The 18,427-nt window shown below is 40.4% G+C and overlaps 1 protein-coding gene across 1 annotated transcript in view; it reads right to left on the bottom strand.

The window, feature by feature from the left end:
* The window catches only part of LOC117255508 (protein sidekick-1-like), a 282,626-nt gene that overhangs the window by 27,370 nt on the left and 236,829 nt on the right, over window positions 1-18,427 (bottom strand). The window contains exons 27-30 of the mRNA XM_033624487.2: window positions 17,944-18,059; window positions 14,945-15,131; window positions 13,919-14,017; window positions 10,052-10,246 (exon numbers count right to left, since the gene is read on the bottom strand). Of these exons, the coding sequence (XP_033480378.2) occupies window positions 10,052-10,246; window positions 13,919-14,017; window positions 14,945-15,131; window positions 17,944-18,059 (597 nt within the window). The remainder of the gene's footprint in view (window positions 1-10,051; window positions 10,247-13,918; window positions 14,018-14,944; window positions 15,132-17,943; window positions 18,060-18,427) is intronic.

The raw sequence follows: 18,427 nt of genomic DNA on the forward strand, positions 1-18,427 counted from the left end.
GTTAGCTCACAGATTTAAGGATAGAGCACCGCACATTACCACATGTCAAGAAGGTGCTGGATGCAAAGCTGAAAATAATAAAAGGGTCAAAACATCTACTGCAAACTTAAACACATTGGTGACGGAGATAAATGCAAACAAAAGTCTCCAGAACAGCTTCAATGCTCCTATTTTAACTGTAGTAGTGATATCATTTGCGTGTGTGTGTGTGTGTGTGTACTTGTATGTATTACTCATGTTATGGGGACATAAATCTATTTTCACACTCATATTGTGTGGATTTGCCTTCCTTTTTGGGACAAAGCGCGAGTCCCTATAACATAAATCATTAAATTTTGGGGCAAAGGTTCAGCTTGGGTCAAGGTTAGAAAAGTAGTGGTTAGGGTTAGACTCCAGGAAATTAATGTAAGTGAATGTAATGTCCTCTGAAGTGATGGAAACACGATTGTGTTTGTGTGTTTGTGTGTTTGGGGACAGACACCCAAACACACAAACACAATCACACAATCGTTGACCCGAGTTGAACCTTCCCCCCAAAATTTAATGATATATGTTATAGGCACTTGCGCTTTGTCCCCAAAAGGAAGGCAAACATGTAAGTGAATGTAATGTCCTCTGAAGTGATGGAAACACGATTGTGTTTGTGTGTTTGGGGACAGACACCGCAGTGAGAGGACAGGCTAGAGACAACACAGCTTCTCTTCACAGCACAAATGCGTCTCAATTTTATTTAGAGGAAGGAAACATTTTCTAGATGATACTGTGAATTGGTTTCAATTTTAGTCAGACTTTGGATTGATTTATTTTCTAATAGAGGATGCATTGCTACCTGTAATGATCCTTCCTTTCTTCTGCTCTGCTGTCACAGTCATACCAGGATATTTTCTCTGGCTGAAGTCTTAGTCATACACAGAATTACATGTTAAGAGCCAATTAGAGACCCTGCTACATGACCAAACAAATTAGTTTTCTAAAGCAGAAATCTAGCTGGGGAAATCTCATGTACAGCAGAGACTGTAACCTGGGTACATATAGGCATGTAAATGTGTTGCCTTTTATACAAACATCTGTACTCAATGTTTCTCCACTCATTAACTTTTTGCTTTCGTGTGCCTCCTATCAGTAGCTACACATGATGAGACAAATTGTCACCTGGAAATACTAAGACTATAATGGACCATCCAGCAAATACCTTGTAACACAGGACAAGGGCAGCCCACATTTACATCACATACGCATCAGTGCTGCCACTGCAGTGCATACATATGTTTAAATGAAACAAGACATCTAACCACTGCAGCATCAAAGAAACAATTTCTCAACAGATTGCCGGTGTGTGTGTTCTTATTTGTCTGTGTCTCCGCTATTCAATTAGAAGATAAAAGATGACTCTGGGAGTCAGTATCTTTGCACAACTGTGTTGGCAGAAGCTGTGTGATTAGTGTACACATATGCACACACGCACGCACACAAACAAAAACACACGGTTGGGGGGTATAACTGTTTAATTTCAGGGGCATCAGATTATCGATTAAGTCTGGAAATTAACGCATTATCGATTCCCTCTGAAGTTTAATTAATCTGCACTTATGTTCTCAAACATATGCACAAGCACAGTCACACACACACACACACACACACACACACACACACACACTTGCCTTCCTTCATTCATCCCTATCACAAGTAATTTAAGTCAAATCTGTTTGACTCCCTTCTTCCCTCGCGCCCTTGTTCTTCAGTCCCTTCAAGATTTGGCTATTCTCTCCCTCTTTTGTTTTCCTGATACCATCTGTGTCTCTCTGTCTGTTCTCGTCTTGTTCCGCTCCACAGTTAAGATCATGTTCTGATAATAAACTCATAATTGTCAGAACAAGTGCTGCCCTTTCAGCACTTACACGACTGTTTACTACTACGCCGGGGGAGAGGAGAGGAGAGGTCGTGGAAGAGAAGTGCACAAGAAAGAAGGGATGGTGTTGGTACTAGAAAACAGAAAAGATATGGTTGTAGGGGGATGAATTCTACTAAATATGCGACTATATGCTGCCCATTACCTTATCAGTTATCACCCTCTTGGAGACAAACATCAGCACAGATAAATCTCTCTGGAGGGAGTTGTTTTCATTCATGCACATGCACACAGCCTCACACACATACACCACACACGCACACTCAAAAAGCCAATTTTCTTTTTCTGGGGATTAAGTTGGTCTCTTCTGCATCATCAGAAAGAAATCTCTATTAGGCTATTCTGTCTATCTCACAGTGAGAATGGGCCATTATGTTACTGAAGTGGAACCACTGAACTCCATTCTTAAGAAACCCTGATAATGATGCTGCAGATGTTATGATATCTGATCCAATTAAAATGCACTACACAAGCTGATAGCTCCGAATAGGATATCTGACATCATGATTCCAGGTTTTCATAAAAATTCACTTCACTGTCACATTTTAATGTAGGGACTTTTGTAGCATTTCAGTGTTTTACAAGACATACACGGTGCCGGCTGACAAGAGAAAATTGGAGAGAGAGATCAGGAATGACATATATCAAAGGCTGAGAGCCACGTTCAAACCAGAGTTATTCATGCGTTAGCCTACTGAGACACCACAGCCACTCTAACTTCTTTTTTAAAGTGATATTTCATTTTGGTGGAATAGTTCTCGGTCAAACTTCAACACCAGCTGGCACTTAAACCTTTTCTCCACATCTCTTCATCAGCTGATTATATTACCCTGCTCACAGTATGTATTACTACTGCAACCTGTGTCTGCTACATGTTTCTACATATGTCATTTTTAGAATTAATTTTAATAAATACTAAAAAATACATAACAACTTGTCTAAAAACAGGAATAGCAAAAGTACGTAATAAGACATATTAACACAATACAGTTTGCTAAACCACAATTGAAAGGGGGCAAAAATGTCATAATGGCAAATCTATATATCTATCAAAGTTGACATTGGATCAAATGACTACCTATAATGTGAAAAGTGTCACTTATAAGGAAGGACTTCAGTACTTCACTGCTTGATTTGGAATTTACTATTCTCCCCTTCCACATGACTTTTATATGTTTTTTTTGCCATATAAAAAGGGTAAAATCTTATTTCACCATAGAGCTGAGTGCAGTGTATTCCTTTGCTCAGCGCCTCCTTGCCCTGCTGTTGCTACACCAGTGTGAGCTTCGCACCGGGGCACAATTGGTGAGTGTCTGCCTGTAAAGTGAACTGAGCTGAGGGAGGGTGGCCCTGGGGGTCCCATTTATTAACATTGCATACGCACAAAACGAGGCTTGAAAGACGCCATTTCCCACGCAAAAGTTGTGATAAAAAAAAAACAGACTTGATGGGAGAAACTTTGACCCATGCTTACCAACATTTTGGAGACAGGAAATTGGCGATGCTGATGGTGAGGTGGAAACCTGATTGTAGAAGTTGTCAAATATTTTGTGGCGCATTTTTTGACTTTTGTCAGTACATACATTTTCAGTATGGATCCTACGCATTGTTTTATAAATGAAACCCCTGGAAAGACGGTTCTTAAGTGCTGCATCAGACTTATGTCATGGCAGTAACAGAAAGTTCACTGAATTTTCTGATTTCAACTTTGAATTTAGGGGTTAATAGCATGGTTGTTCAATAAATGATTTTCAAGTTGCACTTGTTTTCCATTATTATTGTTATTGTTATTTCCATTTTCCATTGCCAATTTACATTCCTATTCTTACATTAGATTCTTCTCTTGTGAGTACTTAAACCAATATGGAAATTACTTAAATTGCCCATCTCTAGTTGCTTGTTGTGACCTATAGAGTTACAACCCTGCTCTGCAGTTTCCCTCAGCCTTCACAGAACATTTCAGCATCTCACAGCTCACTGTTTTAGTTCAACTCACAACTTAACTATTTTGGTTCATTGTCACTGCTCTCTTTAGCATAGTTTTCAGTAAAAAAAAACAACCCAGTGGAGCGCTTAGCGGCTAAAGAGCCATATATTTTACTCAGGAGCTGGTGTAGACCAAAACTAGAGCTAAACGAGAGTGTATATTGAACTTACACTCTTCAGGCAGACACAAACACAACTTCACATGAATGTCCATGTTGCAAAATAACTGTAGGATGTGTAACTATACAACAACAAGTCCACCAATTCAGAATATTGAGATAATAATATATCAGTGTTGTGGTTACAGCTTGTTTCCACTGCTCCCAATTAGCCAGAAGACAAAACAAATCTTAAAATGCAGGTTTAAAAGATGTATTTAAAAGATAATATTAAATTTCCTGCCACTGTTGTTTTGAAGAAGCATCTCAGGATGATAATATGATCATCGTTTGCCCTCGGTCTACACTGGAAACAGTCAGGCTTCTCTGGCTCTCAGAGAACAAACACTGCAGTATAAAACTTGTTGTCATGTAACAACACTGACTCCATCTGTAGCTGTAAAACTTATATGGGCTGATGCACTGTATATGTATGATGGATCTGCAGTGTTGACTTTTATAGCTTGTGCATTCAGCTGATACGGTTAAACAAGGTGATGAGAATTACGTGATGGGAGCTTTACAGTTTACCAACCTGTAGGGCCGTATCACATCCTAGTAAATACTACTTACAACTTCACACTCATCACAAAACAAAAAATGCCTCGAATCTGGCCTCGCTTTTGGGGAAACATTACATACCAATGTCTACAAGACATTCTCACACCTCTTCCTACCATACAACATGGAGCACAAAAAAGTGCAACAACATTCAGGTAGCCTATCAAGCCCTGAGTGAACCTAAGCAAGGGCTTGCTGTTGCTCTGAAAACAGGTTGGAGGCCAAAATAGAACCAGGGCAAGTGCTTCTTCAAACTACCACCACATCACTTAGCCTGTTTGCTGACATATGGAGCAGGCTACAACGTCTTCATTAGGAATCACTGTACCAATAAGATGTTCGCTTGCTTGCTTGTTCGCATTGTGCCCAGTTTGGAAGAGGCATTACTTGTTCTGGTTAATTTGGAATTAAAACTAATTGTCCAAGTCATTAAAAAAAAACATTCATCTTTACGATTTCATCCCTGCGTATTTGCTTACCTAATTGTCTACTGTAATTTTCTTGTCTTGCTAACATTGACGGAGCACAGTGCCATTGGTTCCTTGACATCCTCTGTTAGTTTGTTCCAAAACTTCACCTAAAATAGCACCTTGTCGACATGTTAACACACACCAGTGGCCTGTCAGTTTACTCATCATCTTGATCATGACTAGAAAATTGTACCTTCTAATAACTGTGTAAAGTGTAACCCGTGGTGAGATACTAGAGTATGGGATATACTGAATCTTCATTTGACACCAGTTAAAATTTTTCCTGCTTCAGTCTGAACAAGTATGAAAGCAGCTGATTGAAGCAGGACGAGAGAGAGCAGAGCAGAATTCTAGACAAGATGAGATAAAAGCGTCACGACCTCTGAATCTGAGGACGATAAAAACTTGACTTTTTATTTGTTTCTAAATTGAAGGAAAAAGAACTGCACTTCTCACGCTCTTTAAAAGTCAAGTCACTGTAGAAATGTGTTCCTCCTTTCTGGCCACTGACTGTGTGTTGGAGGGTATATACTTCTTCTGATACAGGCTTTTAGAGACAAAATTGTCTTAGGAGAGTTACTGTCACTGCTCAGCCTCCTACATCTCGCCATAGGCATTGGGCTGTCGTACTTGGTGTCTGAGTCTGTGCTAAAATTCCCACTATTTTCACAGTTTATACCCTATGATGAGGCCAGCGACTGCTCAAATTAGATGGAATTAGCTACATTTTTTTCTGCCCTTAAAGACAAAATTAACATAATTGCAGAGTGCTGATATAAGTATTGATCAATAGTTATTACTTTGGTCCTGAATCTAAGATTTATGGCTTTCACATCTTGTTTTCTGGCCTGTGTTCTCTCATTTGGCAAAAAAGACATCCCAACTACTGCCATTTCAACACAACGCCAGTCTCACTCTCTTTCTCACCTACTAACTGAACATTTTTCACCCGCCCACAACAGAGCATGGTGCTATGAGAAAGTAGCCAGTGTTGCAAGACAGCTGAGTGTGAAAGGCTGATAATACTTGTTGTCTCGCTCAACAAGTATCAACACACTGGACGCTTCAATTGTCTTTGTTTTAATAATCCACAATTTTTCATCATAATTAAACAAACCTGGCTAGGCGGCCAACCCTTTATAAATACACTACTGTTGCACAGACCCCCAGGCAGTTTTAGGAACTCCTGACTCTCATTAAGCCCATGAGGGAGAGCTAATACCTAATGATTTCGATTTCTACATTTACTGCCCAGCAGTTCTTCCTCCACTGGAGTTTCTAAATGTCATTTCTTCTTGTTATGTATGTAAAAAGTCTCACACAGAGAAAAGGTCATAATTTTTTTTTTCTTTTGCTAATATTAAATACCCAGTAACAAAAGATTCTACATGTCCAACCTCAAACTACTTGTTGTTGAGGCCCTGATAATCTGTCCGAGTTCTACGCCTGAAGCTCCATGCTGGCTTTTCTCTCTCTAACTTTATCTCTGCAAGGACTTCACATCGACCACAACTCATTACACCTCTGAATAGGGCTGCAGAGATCATAAAATTTTAAAATGCTAAAACTTCAGCTAACCTTTTCAGACTCCTCCTGCACTGGCATTAGTGCAGGAAATGACAAAATATCATCTTTGACCATTTGAAAGTTAATGTGAAAAGAGAGGACAAGACGAACACAAAATAACTGTGGCTTTCTCCCGCAACAGAACTTCCCAATGGCAAACATTTTTAAAGCACGGGTAAAATTAATACCATAAATCAAGTCATCCCTGCTTTAAATTGGCTCATTTCATGTCTAATCTGGTTTATTTAACACATTTTATTTCCTTGTGCATCATCATTATTGAATGTGAATTTCATTACAGATTATTACACTGCTTTGGTACAAATGCCACATGAGATACATGATACTAACATATAGCGGGGGTGCATGAAAAAGACAAATTTTACTTGTCATTAGTCAAAGCTTCCAACCTTACACCCCATTATTCTTGTTGAATTATCCAGCAATGTGGAAAAGTCATTTCTTATAGAGGCAAAATGAACACACTTGTTATACTGGTTCCATTAGTGTGTGATTCAATACTATTTAAGAATTAAATCATACGGTTACTGTTCCTACCTCGTTCAATATAAAGGAGAGAAGATAAACTACTATTTCAAAAATAAATTTGATTTTAATCTTCTAAAGCTCAGTGCGTACACATATCTAAGATGGCAGCTTTGTGGAAAGTGTTTTCATTGTCCCTAAACTACCCCATCAGTGACCCATCAACCACTACTGTTTATCCCTACAAGCCTTTCTCCTTGCTGACATTTTGACTAAGCATAGCAGGAAGACTATAAAATGAAGCTAATGATGAATCTGTTCCATTTAAACCTTTAGTCATTTATACCTGTTGTGGCTGTGGCATGTCAGAGTTTTGTTGGCCTATTAAATGTACTTGAGGCTTTTAAGCATTTCTCTACACCATTACAAATTCATGACTTAATATGCAACTATAAAAGTTTAATATAAGTAAACATCCCCAGGTATTATTTATTAAAAGATAAACACTCCAAAACTCAGGTAATCTGCCTCATTGTGGCTGTGTGGTCTGATCCCTCTGTTTGATGGTTGTGTCGGCAACATAAGCAAACAACCCCACACTGTCACGTTGATGTTGATTTAAATATTGCTACAAAAAGAGGCAAAGATTCATCCCTTCAAGCATACCCCATGGGACCTTATTTCTGGGAAAATATGTACAATAGTTAATGACAAGAGACAAATTGAGCATAGCATTAGTTCAGGCAGGACATGACATCAAGCTCAGCTCAAATCCCAGCTACATCAGCTGATCTCAAGCAGCCAATCAACTGATGGAGCAGCTGATTGATGAAAGGGGGTCAGCTGAGAGATCACATGATTCCTTTCTATGCAACCAACTGGCGAATCTCATTCAGGGCACCCTATTTAAACTGCTCTGGCCTGCCTACTGTTGCTGCTTCCTCTGCAAGCCACTTTGCAACCTGCCTCCACCCCAGCTCCTCCTTTTCATGCTGTGTCTGACTTATCAATGTCATTTCTATTTGTCATTGATGCTGCTCTGTTCTGTTCCTGGGAGTCTTTGCTGCTTCTCTCCCTGCCTTAGGCTTTCCATGTAGGCGCATGGAAGGGCAGACAGGTTTGCTCACTCTGCCTCAGGCTTTCCTTATTTGCATGTGAAAGGGCAGAGAGGTGTGCTCTCTCTGCCTTATGGATTTCCACGTAGGCCCTTGGAAGAGTCTTTCTGCACAGGCCCGACGAAAGGCAGAGAGGCCCCAGAACAGAGCCATACCACTGCAAATGGAAATAAAGTTTTCTTTGACTAAAGTGGTCCTGACTGAAAAAGTTTTTTGATCCTGTTTGAATTGTGCAATTACTTACACATATGATGTATGTCAATTTTAATGAAAATGTTAAAAGTTAAGAAAGTTGCAGCTTGTCGTTGACATTTCACTTTGTTGTTGCAGAACAAGGAAAAAAGTATTAAAAGAGGTGAAAATCACTACAGGGCTGGCCATGTTGAGAGGTGTAGCTATGCTTGTGTGAGTACTTCCCAGTATTAAACACTGGTAATGTAGCTTAAGCAAGGGAGAAAGACACTTACACAACTTTTGGGTGTGTAGTTTTTCAAATGATGTATTTTAACAATTTAATACTTTTACGATTACCTGCAACTTTCTGGTCTTGCAAAATTATCTTTTAAATGGACAAACATCATGTGTAATTCATGGCACAATTCAAATTAGATCAAAAAATGATCTGTCTCCCACCATGAACTACCGTACATATTTCTTCTGGAATAAGATCCCATGGTGCTCCACCCAAGGTGAGGGACTTCACCTCTCTATTGTGATTGGTAAATGGAAGGATGTGACATCACTGTTTTCCAACTGAGCCTGCCCACTTCAAACCAGTGAGAAGAGGACATATAAAAACTATTCACAAAATGTCTCATTACGCAGAACTGTTCCACTAAAATTGTGTGATCATGCAGAATGACAATCCTTATAATGAACTGATCCTAGAGGTCCAACACTGGATTTCAAGGCCTTTAAATGTAATAAATGAAATGTTAGGGCTGCCACCTGAAAGTCAAGGATTTAAATCATCAGTCAGAGACTTCTTCGAGTTGAGCAGTCTTTTCTTTTCTTTTCTTTTTTTTTTTTTTTTTCTTTTGGTCAGTCAGTCTGCAGTTTACTTCTGGGGACGTATTGGTCTAAAGATTTAAGTGCACAGTCAGCACCCGTTTGTTTCCTGCTGCTCTTTGGTGTAGGCAGCTGTAGACCCAGTGAGAGAGATGGAGACACCTGCCCCAAGGAAGAGAGGCTTTGCCGGGTCATGCGCTAAGATAATGTTATCTTCTGCCTCCTGCTTAGAGGTTGTAGCTTTGGAGCTCACAGCAACTTAATACAATACAGTCTCTGGCTCTTGGTTGATATCTAGTTTCGGCAAAATATGTTGTCACATATTCCTGATCTGTCGTTAGCTTTGCTAGCATGCATGAGCTCAGAGGACTAATTTGACTTGTTTACTATATTATGTGAATGTCACTGCCACCCTGAATGTCTTGCTAAACCCTGTTTGAACTTTCAAACTCAAAAGCCAATTTGACATAATTCATAGTCAGGTACTGCCCTACTAAATGTCTGACAGCAGTGTTTAATACAGCTGACCAGATAGAGGGTGGGGACCTTTTTCCCATGCTTTTTCTCTCCCCATGTTTTCTGTCACTCTGTACTGTACTAACATTATTAGAATATGATCTCAATAAAATGTGAGCTGCTCAAAGACATTCGGCACCTCATGTTTAAGTGGCAGCTTGAGAGTTCAGGTTCCTACTGTTTCAGGTTTTAACTCGAGTGATTAACATCTGCAAGGCTGCAGAAAAATCTGATAGTAAACCAGACACCATGTAAGAGTATGCGCATGTCCTTTACCTCTACGTTCCGTTGTAACAACCAGGGCTTCCTGCTCTTCGCCCCAGCCCACAGCGGTGCGAGCAGTGAGTCGGAACACGTAGGCCTGCTCAGGGGAAAGTCCTGTGACGGTGAACTGTCGAGCATTGGAGCCCACCTCCACTGTGGTCCATCGCTGGGGGTCCCTGCTGTCCAAGCAGTAGGATATCTGGTAGCCTAGTGAGGGACAGATGGAAAGACAGATGGAGGAGGAAGACAGTTGATATCTGTGCAAAAGTCTTGTGTGCAAATGTGTTTCTGTGTGTTTTTGTGGCCTACTTTAGATCACAGAGCCCACAGGAATCAAAGAGAGAACAATATGAGATAGGAAAAAGGCTGAGAGCACAACCACACAGTGCCAGGTACCACACAGCCGCATTTCCACAGAAACACATACAAAACCGAAAATGTCCATGTCTGCTCTGAAGAGATCTGATCCATGCTGCTGCTTTGGTATTAGTACCTTTGTATGTATGGAGCCCTAACACACTGCCTTTACCAAAAACATACACAAAGTCATAGTTCTGTCATTGAACATCACTGCGCGCACACACACACACACACACACACACACACACACACACATTCTCCTACACATGCATGCACATTATAAAAACATAAAACCTCTCCTGCGTCCCCTTGGCTGTGACCCACAGTGCACATGGCTTGTGTTTCTCTGTCTCATGTGCAGTAGGCCATGTAATAACACTAACACCCTTCAACACGTACACACACACACACACTCAAACCACTGATCCCCGACCAGGCTTTCCACAGGCCACTGGCCACTCTCAAAGGCTCACAATATGAAGATTGTATTGTACGCCAAATACACACATGCACAAACTCGCACAAACACACAAGTGGGCGGAGGTGATTGGTTCACTGTAAGACTAAGTAATCTGCTCAGAGGGACCTAATCTGGTTGTGAGGGTGATAATCTCATCAGATAGTCTGATTGTATATTAATGTGAACGCAGTGTGTGGAAGATTATTGGATAACAGCTAGATAACAAATCCTCTTGCCAATTGGGTCAGAGCACGGCATTATGTTGTGTACTGAATATCATTAGGACATTGCTGCTATCAGATACATGAGGCTACATTTCCATTACAAAGTGAGCGTGTCATGTTAGTGACAGCCCATCGTCATTTTCCACTGAAAAGATGTCACAAGTACAGTATATTTCATAATGCTCCCTGGCATAAGGCATTGAAAATGTAAATCTACACAAGCTTTTTTTTTTGCTTTTAGCTGCTCAATGCTCACTGACCTTGTCTGTGATAATGAAAAACTCAGAGCAGTGGTTACTACGAAGTCTGCTTGACAGATAGTACATTGTTAGTACCATGATGACTGTACAACAAAGTACGTCAGAGCTGAAAGCTAGCAGGGCAGTGTGCTGCAACTGTACTGGAGGTGGTTGCTATGTATTGGGGCCTGATGTCTTCTTTTCAATTCTCCTCCATTTCTACACTACATACAAAGTGAATACAGTGTTATATCACATGTATCCATGCTCAGTTTTACCAGTTTTTACGAAACCCAAGATCTATGGGTAGTTTTTCAACTAAGGCCCTGAAACACTCAAGAAGAGGTTATATACAACCTCTGTATTTCAGCTTTTTGCTCCAAACCATGACTGAATGCTATTCAAATCTAAACAAGGACTTTTCACTCCTCTAATCTTAATTGATTGAGTGTTTAATGCAATGTTTTTTCTTGCATTTATATTAGATTTTATGTTGAGTGAGCCCTGAAGATGTACTAAATGCCGAGATTATGAATGCATTAATTGAAGTGAGTGTGAACAATGATTACTTTATTTGCTTTACTAATTTACTCCTGTGTTTATTGCTACTGTTATAATTTTTGGATATTTTCTTAATGTTTTCCTTCGTGTGTACGGAAAATAATCATTCATCCATCCCTGATTAAATTGCCACAACAATAAAGAGTTGGAACAGCTTTGGGATTTCTGTGTTTAACTGTGCACACCACACCAGATGTTTATGAGCCAACACCACCATCACTGTAGTTTTTTTTCCATACAGTATGTACAATTATTACAGTAATTGATTCTGACTCTAATGTTACACCCACACTGAGTTCTGCACTGGTGATGACTTTATGATGATGATTTATACCTAGTTTTTATGACGATGATTTTATACGTAGTTATTTTATAAACTTATTATTGTATATATGGCTTTGCTGGGTTTTATGATGTCTAGATACATTGCTACTTGTGTTTTTACTGTGTCTTGTAAGGTGTCCTTGAGTGTTTTAAAAGGTGCCTGTGAATAAAATGCAGTACTATTATTATCATTAAGCTGCTATTGTTGCAGATAGTATAAAAAAAATCTTTGTGGTTTACAGTTTTGTGCTAACAGGTAGTGATGCAACATGTGAGGCAGCTTTGAAATGCCACTGCCAATTAAACTTAACAAAGAGACATCATGCTGTGCAGCTGAGAGCAGCCCCTATGTTTCCTTTGAGCATTGCATTGTGGGACAACATTACGTATACAACAGCACACACCGAACATTTAGATGGTTTCTAGTGTGCTTACTCATTTTTTTCTTTTGTGACTTCAGCGTATAAACACAGTACATATTCAAGACTTGTCTGTAATTAGTGTGTAGTATTGAATTGGGCTGCTGCTTGTATTTGCCGCTGGGATGCTCATGTGCATTTCCATATTTTACTCACAGAGAGGTCACGTGCAAACAGAAATGCCTCACTGCCTTGTTCCAAATTAAATTGTGCACCTTCTGTGGTCGTGTTCCTCCTCTGTCCACCTTCTGCGTCAGTCCCTTATGGGTTGAGAACCCAAGGAGAAATGAGGCAGTCATAAGCACTAAAGAACGCAGCGCGCTACAGTTATTTGTATCTGCATAAACACACACACACACACACACACACACACACGAGGTCCCCACACACACCTTATACTCAGCAAGGACACAGCAGGGCTGCGGGTTTGTGTGTGTCTCTGTGATCGAGAGAGAGAGAGAGAGAGCTTTGCCCTCCCACTCATCCTTCTGTCACAGAGTGGTGTCGCACTAAATGTCCTCCCCCTTACAATACAGTCACACATCACTCACACTGTCCTGCTCGACTCCCTCACCCACTGAGAGGACAAATACTGCTCCTTTCTCCCCCTTGTGCAACACACACACACCCACACACCTGTCCCTCCTCTCACCTCCATACATCTCCTCTCTCCCCTTCTGTTCTCTCTGTTTCCAGCTCAGCAGCTCTTACATTCCTCTCGCCTCTTTTCCTCTTCGTTAATCTGTTCTCTCTGATTCACTTTGCACGCTGTGATTTGCAGTTTCAGAAACAAGTGATATGTGTGAATCTCAGTGGGTTTATATATGAGGCTATGTATGCATTAGGAAAGGTGTCTTGCTTCAGCAGCTATAATAGCCCTTCTCCCGGGTACAAGCTTGATCACTGACACTCACTCACACACACACGCACTTACATGTACATAAACATCAACAAACCTCGGCGCTGGAGTGGAGAGTGGAGAGAGCTGACCCCTGTTTGAAAGCTAAAAACAGAATCAGCTCTTTTCCATTTTACGGCTTTTACTTCCTTCCTTCCCTTGAAAGATCACAGGGGTGTGTGTTTCTTTATGTGTGTGTGTGTGCAGATGTTTAAAACTGCCAACTCATTTCCTCTTTAAGCCGAGTTCTGTCCTTCAGCAATTGAAAATAAATCCATCGTCACTACAAGCGTGAAAGAGTGGATTATGATTTTAATGTTGCTCTAAAATATCGGCTGGCTCATGTATGTGTGTTTGTGTGTGTGTGTGTGTGTGTGTGTGTTTGTTATTGTACCTAATATGATGCCGTTGGGGTTCGTGGGTGGCTGCCAAACCACCCTAACTGATGACAACCGAACTTCTGGAAACACCATCCTGACAGGGGGGCCTGGGACTGGAGAGAAAAATAGTGAAGGGAGTTGGCAGCAGAATGAAACGGTAATAATGTATACAAGAACAGCAGCAAAAAAACCACACAAAAGGACTCATTCAATACCGTCATGAGAAAGAGAGTATCTCAACATCAAGCACTTACACTCTAATAAGTTAGTATGATGGTACCAAGGTGCACAAATGTATGTGCATATGCTCACCACACACACATAGACACACATAGAGAGTGTCTTATCCATTTTTAAGAGGTACTTCTAAAAGACGCAAAATAGAAAATGTAATTTTCTCTCAACCTCACACTGTTCCTGATAAAACTACATGTTCCACACCACCAAATGCGTGTCAGTGTGACTGTGCATGTGCGTGTGTGAGTACAGTATGTGTGTGACTGACAGACAGGATGGAGGGTCATTATACATTGCGGGGAATTGACTTCCCCGTTCTTGTTTCATCCTGAAATGAGAAAAACTTTTCAAACGTGACACTGTTTGATAGAGGATGAGAGTGTGTGTCGGTGTGTGCATGTACGTCTTCCTGTATGTGTATTTTTGAATGTGTGTGTGTGTGCGTGCTTGTGTTTTATTATTCAGGAGGGCCAGGCTGAGTTGCTTGCATCCTAAAAAGTCTGCCATGGTTGCATCTGAGGAAATCTGCACACATGGGTCACACTAACACAAATAAACACACACACACACACACACACACACACAGCGTGTTCTCCGTGTCTGAGTTGTGGAGGGGGTCTGAGGGGTGAGCTGAACCTAGTGGATGATCAGTGAAGTGGGGGAAAGACTGTTGCCTGTGCTGACAGCAGAGGCGGAAAGAGGTGAAAAACAGCTACAGTGGTGAGACAAAGGCAAAAGGGTTGCACAGTCTGCTAGACAGAGAAGTCAGTGATCAGCCCGAGACAGAAGGAGAGAGATCCTACCATCTTCTTTGGTTCTGAGCAGTATGGGGTTGCTCTTAGGGCCATCGCCCATCCGTGTGTACGCCAGCACCTGCAGCACGTACACTGTATATTTTTGGAGAGCCCCGAGGAACAGCGTCACACTCCCCTCTCCTTCTGCTACCTTAATACTGGATGGACCTTCTGAATCCTTCTCTTTGTACAACACCTGGACACAGAAACAGGCACACATGTCACACATGAAAATCACAATCACAAATATAGATCAAAAGTGTACAGAAAGTGTCGAGTCAAATCATGTGATTTACACTTTATCAGCTCTGTAAACACTGTCTGTTTTTCCTTCCTTTACAGTAGCTTTGGCGGCTTAAAAGGATAAAGTTGGTGATGTTCTATGTTTTTGTGATTGTCAACAAATAAAAAAGACCAAAACCAACTCTCTCAATATTTCAGATTGTTGCAGCCTGTCTGTAGCATTCAGTCCCAACCTCTTCCTTTCTACATCCGATGTAAATCTTTAAAATTTTACTAGTCAATATTTGATCATTTAAAAATTGATCTTAGGATTACTTGTGCGTAAAAGGTGTTGCTAGTAGTGATGAAAGGAGCAATATTCAGCTCATTGTTTAACTTTCTGTCCTGTATCTTTACTGTTTTTGTACACTGTCACTACTTTAATCGCTTTGTTTTTGGCCACAGCGGACAGCAGGTTTTAGTGCAAAAGTTCTAACAACTTTATAAGGTGATAGTATGTCAGTGTTGTGTTCATGCTGCTCCCAAATAATTGAAAAATCAGTTATTGCAGGTTTAAAAACACCTCAAGGATAAATGCCTGTGGATATTCTCATTCATCCAGGTCATAAGTTATCTCAAGGCAACTGAATCGAACGCAACTGGACTTGGTTTTGTCTTAAAATGGATAAGAGGTGAAACGTCTTCTAAGACAAAACCAAGTCCATTTGCGTTCGATTCAATTGCCTTGGGACTCAAGGATAAATATTTTCATTTTTTAAGGAAGCAAAGTAATTTCCTGTAACAGCTGGGAACTGTTAGTCAAAACATAATAATATTAGGTATTAAGTGTATCTGTTGTGGACTATTTTCAGCTGCTGATCTGCTGTGCTAGCGAGTATTTACACCATCAGGTCGGTATGTGAAATTCACTCAAAATACAGTGCCCATTCCCATCATGGGCGGATCAAGTCAGTTTTATTTTGTATAGCCAAAAATCACAAATAATACATATCCCTAAAAGGGCTTTACAATCTGCACAGCATACCGCATTGTAGTAAAGGAACATTTCAGCCAGTGCAACGACATGGCTCATTGATGTGTTTTTGACAACAATGGAGGAAGAGGCCACATCTGCCTTTGGTTGCAGAAGAAATGCCTGTTAGTTTTGGTCTTTTCGTAGGGTTTGTTGACAATGAGAAAAAATATAAGAAATCACACAACCTATCCTTCAACCGAAACATCTTCTAAAACTGATCCTCAAATTGAAATTACATCAGTGCCCACATGAAAAAAAAAATCAGCACACACTGCTCTTTCACTGGCAACGTGATTATGTGTCAAGAACTGTTCTTTCTTGTTCTTGTTCTCTCCATTTTTCATGTTCATGAACTCCCTGCCACCCTTCAGATAATTTTGAAGGAAAATGTCAGCTATTAAGTGTCTAAAAACAGAAATATTCAGGAGTGCGTGGCAAGAGAACTATTCAACATCTAGGGATAGGAGGTGTTGAAGAGCTACCCGCTGGCAGCCACTTCCCATCTATTAACATGGTAGGAATACTGCTCAGTGTGATCCTCAGGAGGCACAAGAACACACACAGACGGGGAGTGTGATGTGCTTTGGGCATGGTGGATATGACCTGAATTTTACACAACATTTTTAAAATACTTGATGGTACTGGTTTATATCACACAGTCACAGCCTGTTTTCTTTAGTAGATGTATGTATTTATAACACAACCGTGTCCATGGAATTGAGGATAAATTTCTTTCCTTTTAAAGATTTCTTCAGCTATGTTTTGTTTGGGTGGTGATTAAGAGCTGGAGTCAGTGCCAGTTTTATATTAGCAAAATATTTTGCATGGATTTCGAGGGGTGCCACAGTGCATACATGCCACTAAACAAGAAAGGCTTTATTGCAAAAATTCAGACAACTGGTACATGTCTTTTATTTATTTTAAAACCAAACAGGGAAGTAAAGTACATTATAATAAACCCCTGGAGGGTGTGTGTGGGAGTGTAAAAGGAGGGATGTGACTGCCAGTAAGTGGTGCACTCAGGTAGAAATGAGTGCACCTTGCACTTCACAATTAGCTGTTTTTATCCAGCTTTTTCTTAGAGATCTGCACATCAGAGTATGTTATCTACGTCACCATTGGGGGGTTCCAGCAAGACAGATTTCTCCTTAGTTTGTAGATACAAGAAAAAGATGAGCTCAATTTGGCAGACGTTGATGGATTGTAAGGCTGTGTTCTTAAGTGGGTCACAAGTCTGGACTTAAATACTGATACAGAATCTCTTAATCACACTGTGCATGTATGCTCAACAAAGCACCCTCTCCTAAATTTGTCAAAGCCTATTGGCTTTATGGATTATTGTCCATTTTCAAAGACAAATAATCCAGCTCTTGTTTCTACGACAACGTGACACAATAACTGCTATTTTATGAAAAGGTATTAAACATTAAAGACTCTCTCATATGCATGTGCACAGTAACGCACACGCCCCCAGACGTATTACTGTAGCTGGTTGCCTTTAAAAGCAGTAATGTAGGAAAAACAAACTAGAGCAGTTACAGGCTGTTACGTCATATTCAGCTTATATTAGACTTTTGTGTGCATGCCTGTGTGCATCTCTGTGAGTCTGAGAGTGTGTGAAGGTGTTGGAGGAAGTGATAATGGGCTGAGGGGGTCAAGTGAGAATGCCAAGATGGGATTGTGTGTGTGTGTGTGTGTGTGTGTGTGTGTGTGTGTGTACACTATGAGTGTGTTTGAGTGTTTTATACACCTTGTATCCAAGGATGACTCCATTCTTCTGTGCCTGAGGGACAGCAAACCATGTGAGCAGGATCCTGGTGGAACTCACTGTCTCAGCAGTCACATTCATTGGAGATCCAGATGGGACTAGAGAACACACACACACATACATTCCTATGTTACCAACAGAGGACTATCACTCCACACTGGTCAAAAATGGACCACTATTTCTAAACCTTTTTTTAATTTTAAGTAATTTTTCACAATATTTGTATTATATGTTCTTAGAGATTTTTGTCCATAGAATTTCAAAATACTTTTTACTTCGTTGTCACACAGGACTCCAGTTGTATGCTGGGCTGATGAAAATACTAGGAAGCAGCAACCTATATTATGTGCAGCAAAACACTAGGTAATCAGAGTTGTATTTATTACTGGGAAATATTGAATAAAATCACACAGATATGTGCTCCTGACTGGATTAAGTTCACTGTTTGCCACATCAAAATCAATGA

This window comes from Epinephelus lanceolatus, chromosome 3 (assembly GCF_041903045.1).
Source record: "Epinephelus lanceolatus isolate andai-2023 chromosome 3, ASM4190304v1, whole genome shotgun sequence".
Taxonomy (NCBI): domain Eukaryota; kingdom Metazoa; phylum Chordata; class Actinopteri; order Perciformes; family Serranidae; genus Epinephelus; species Epinephelus lanceolatus.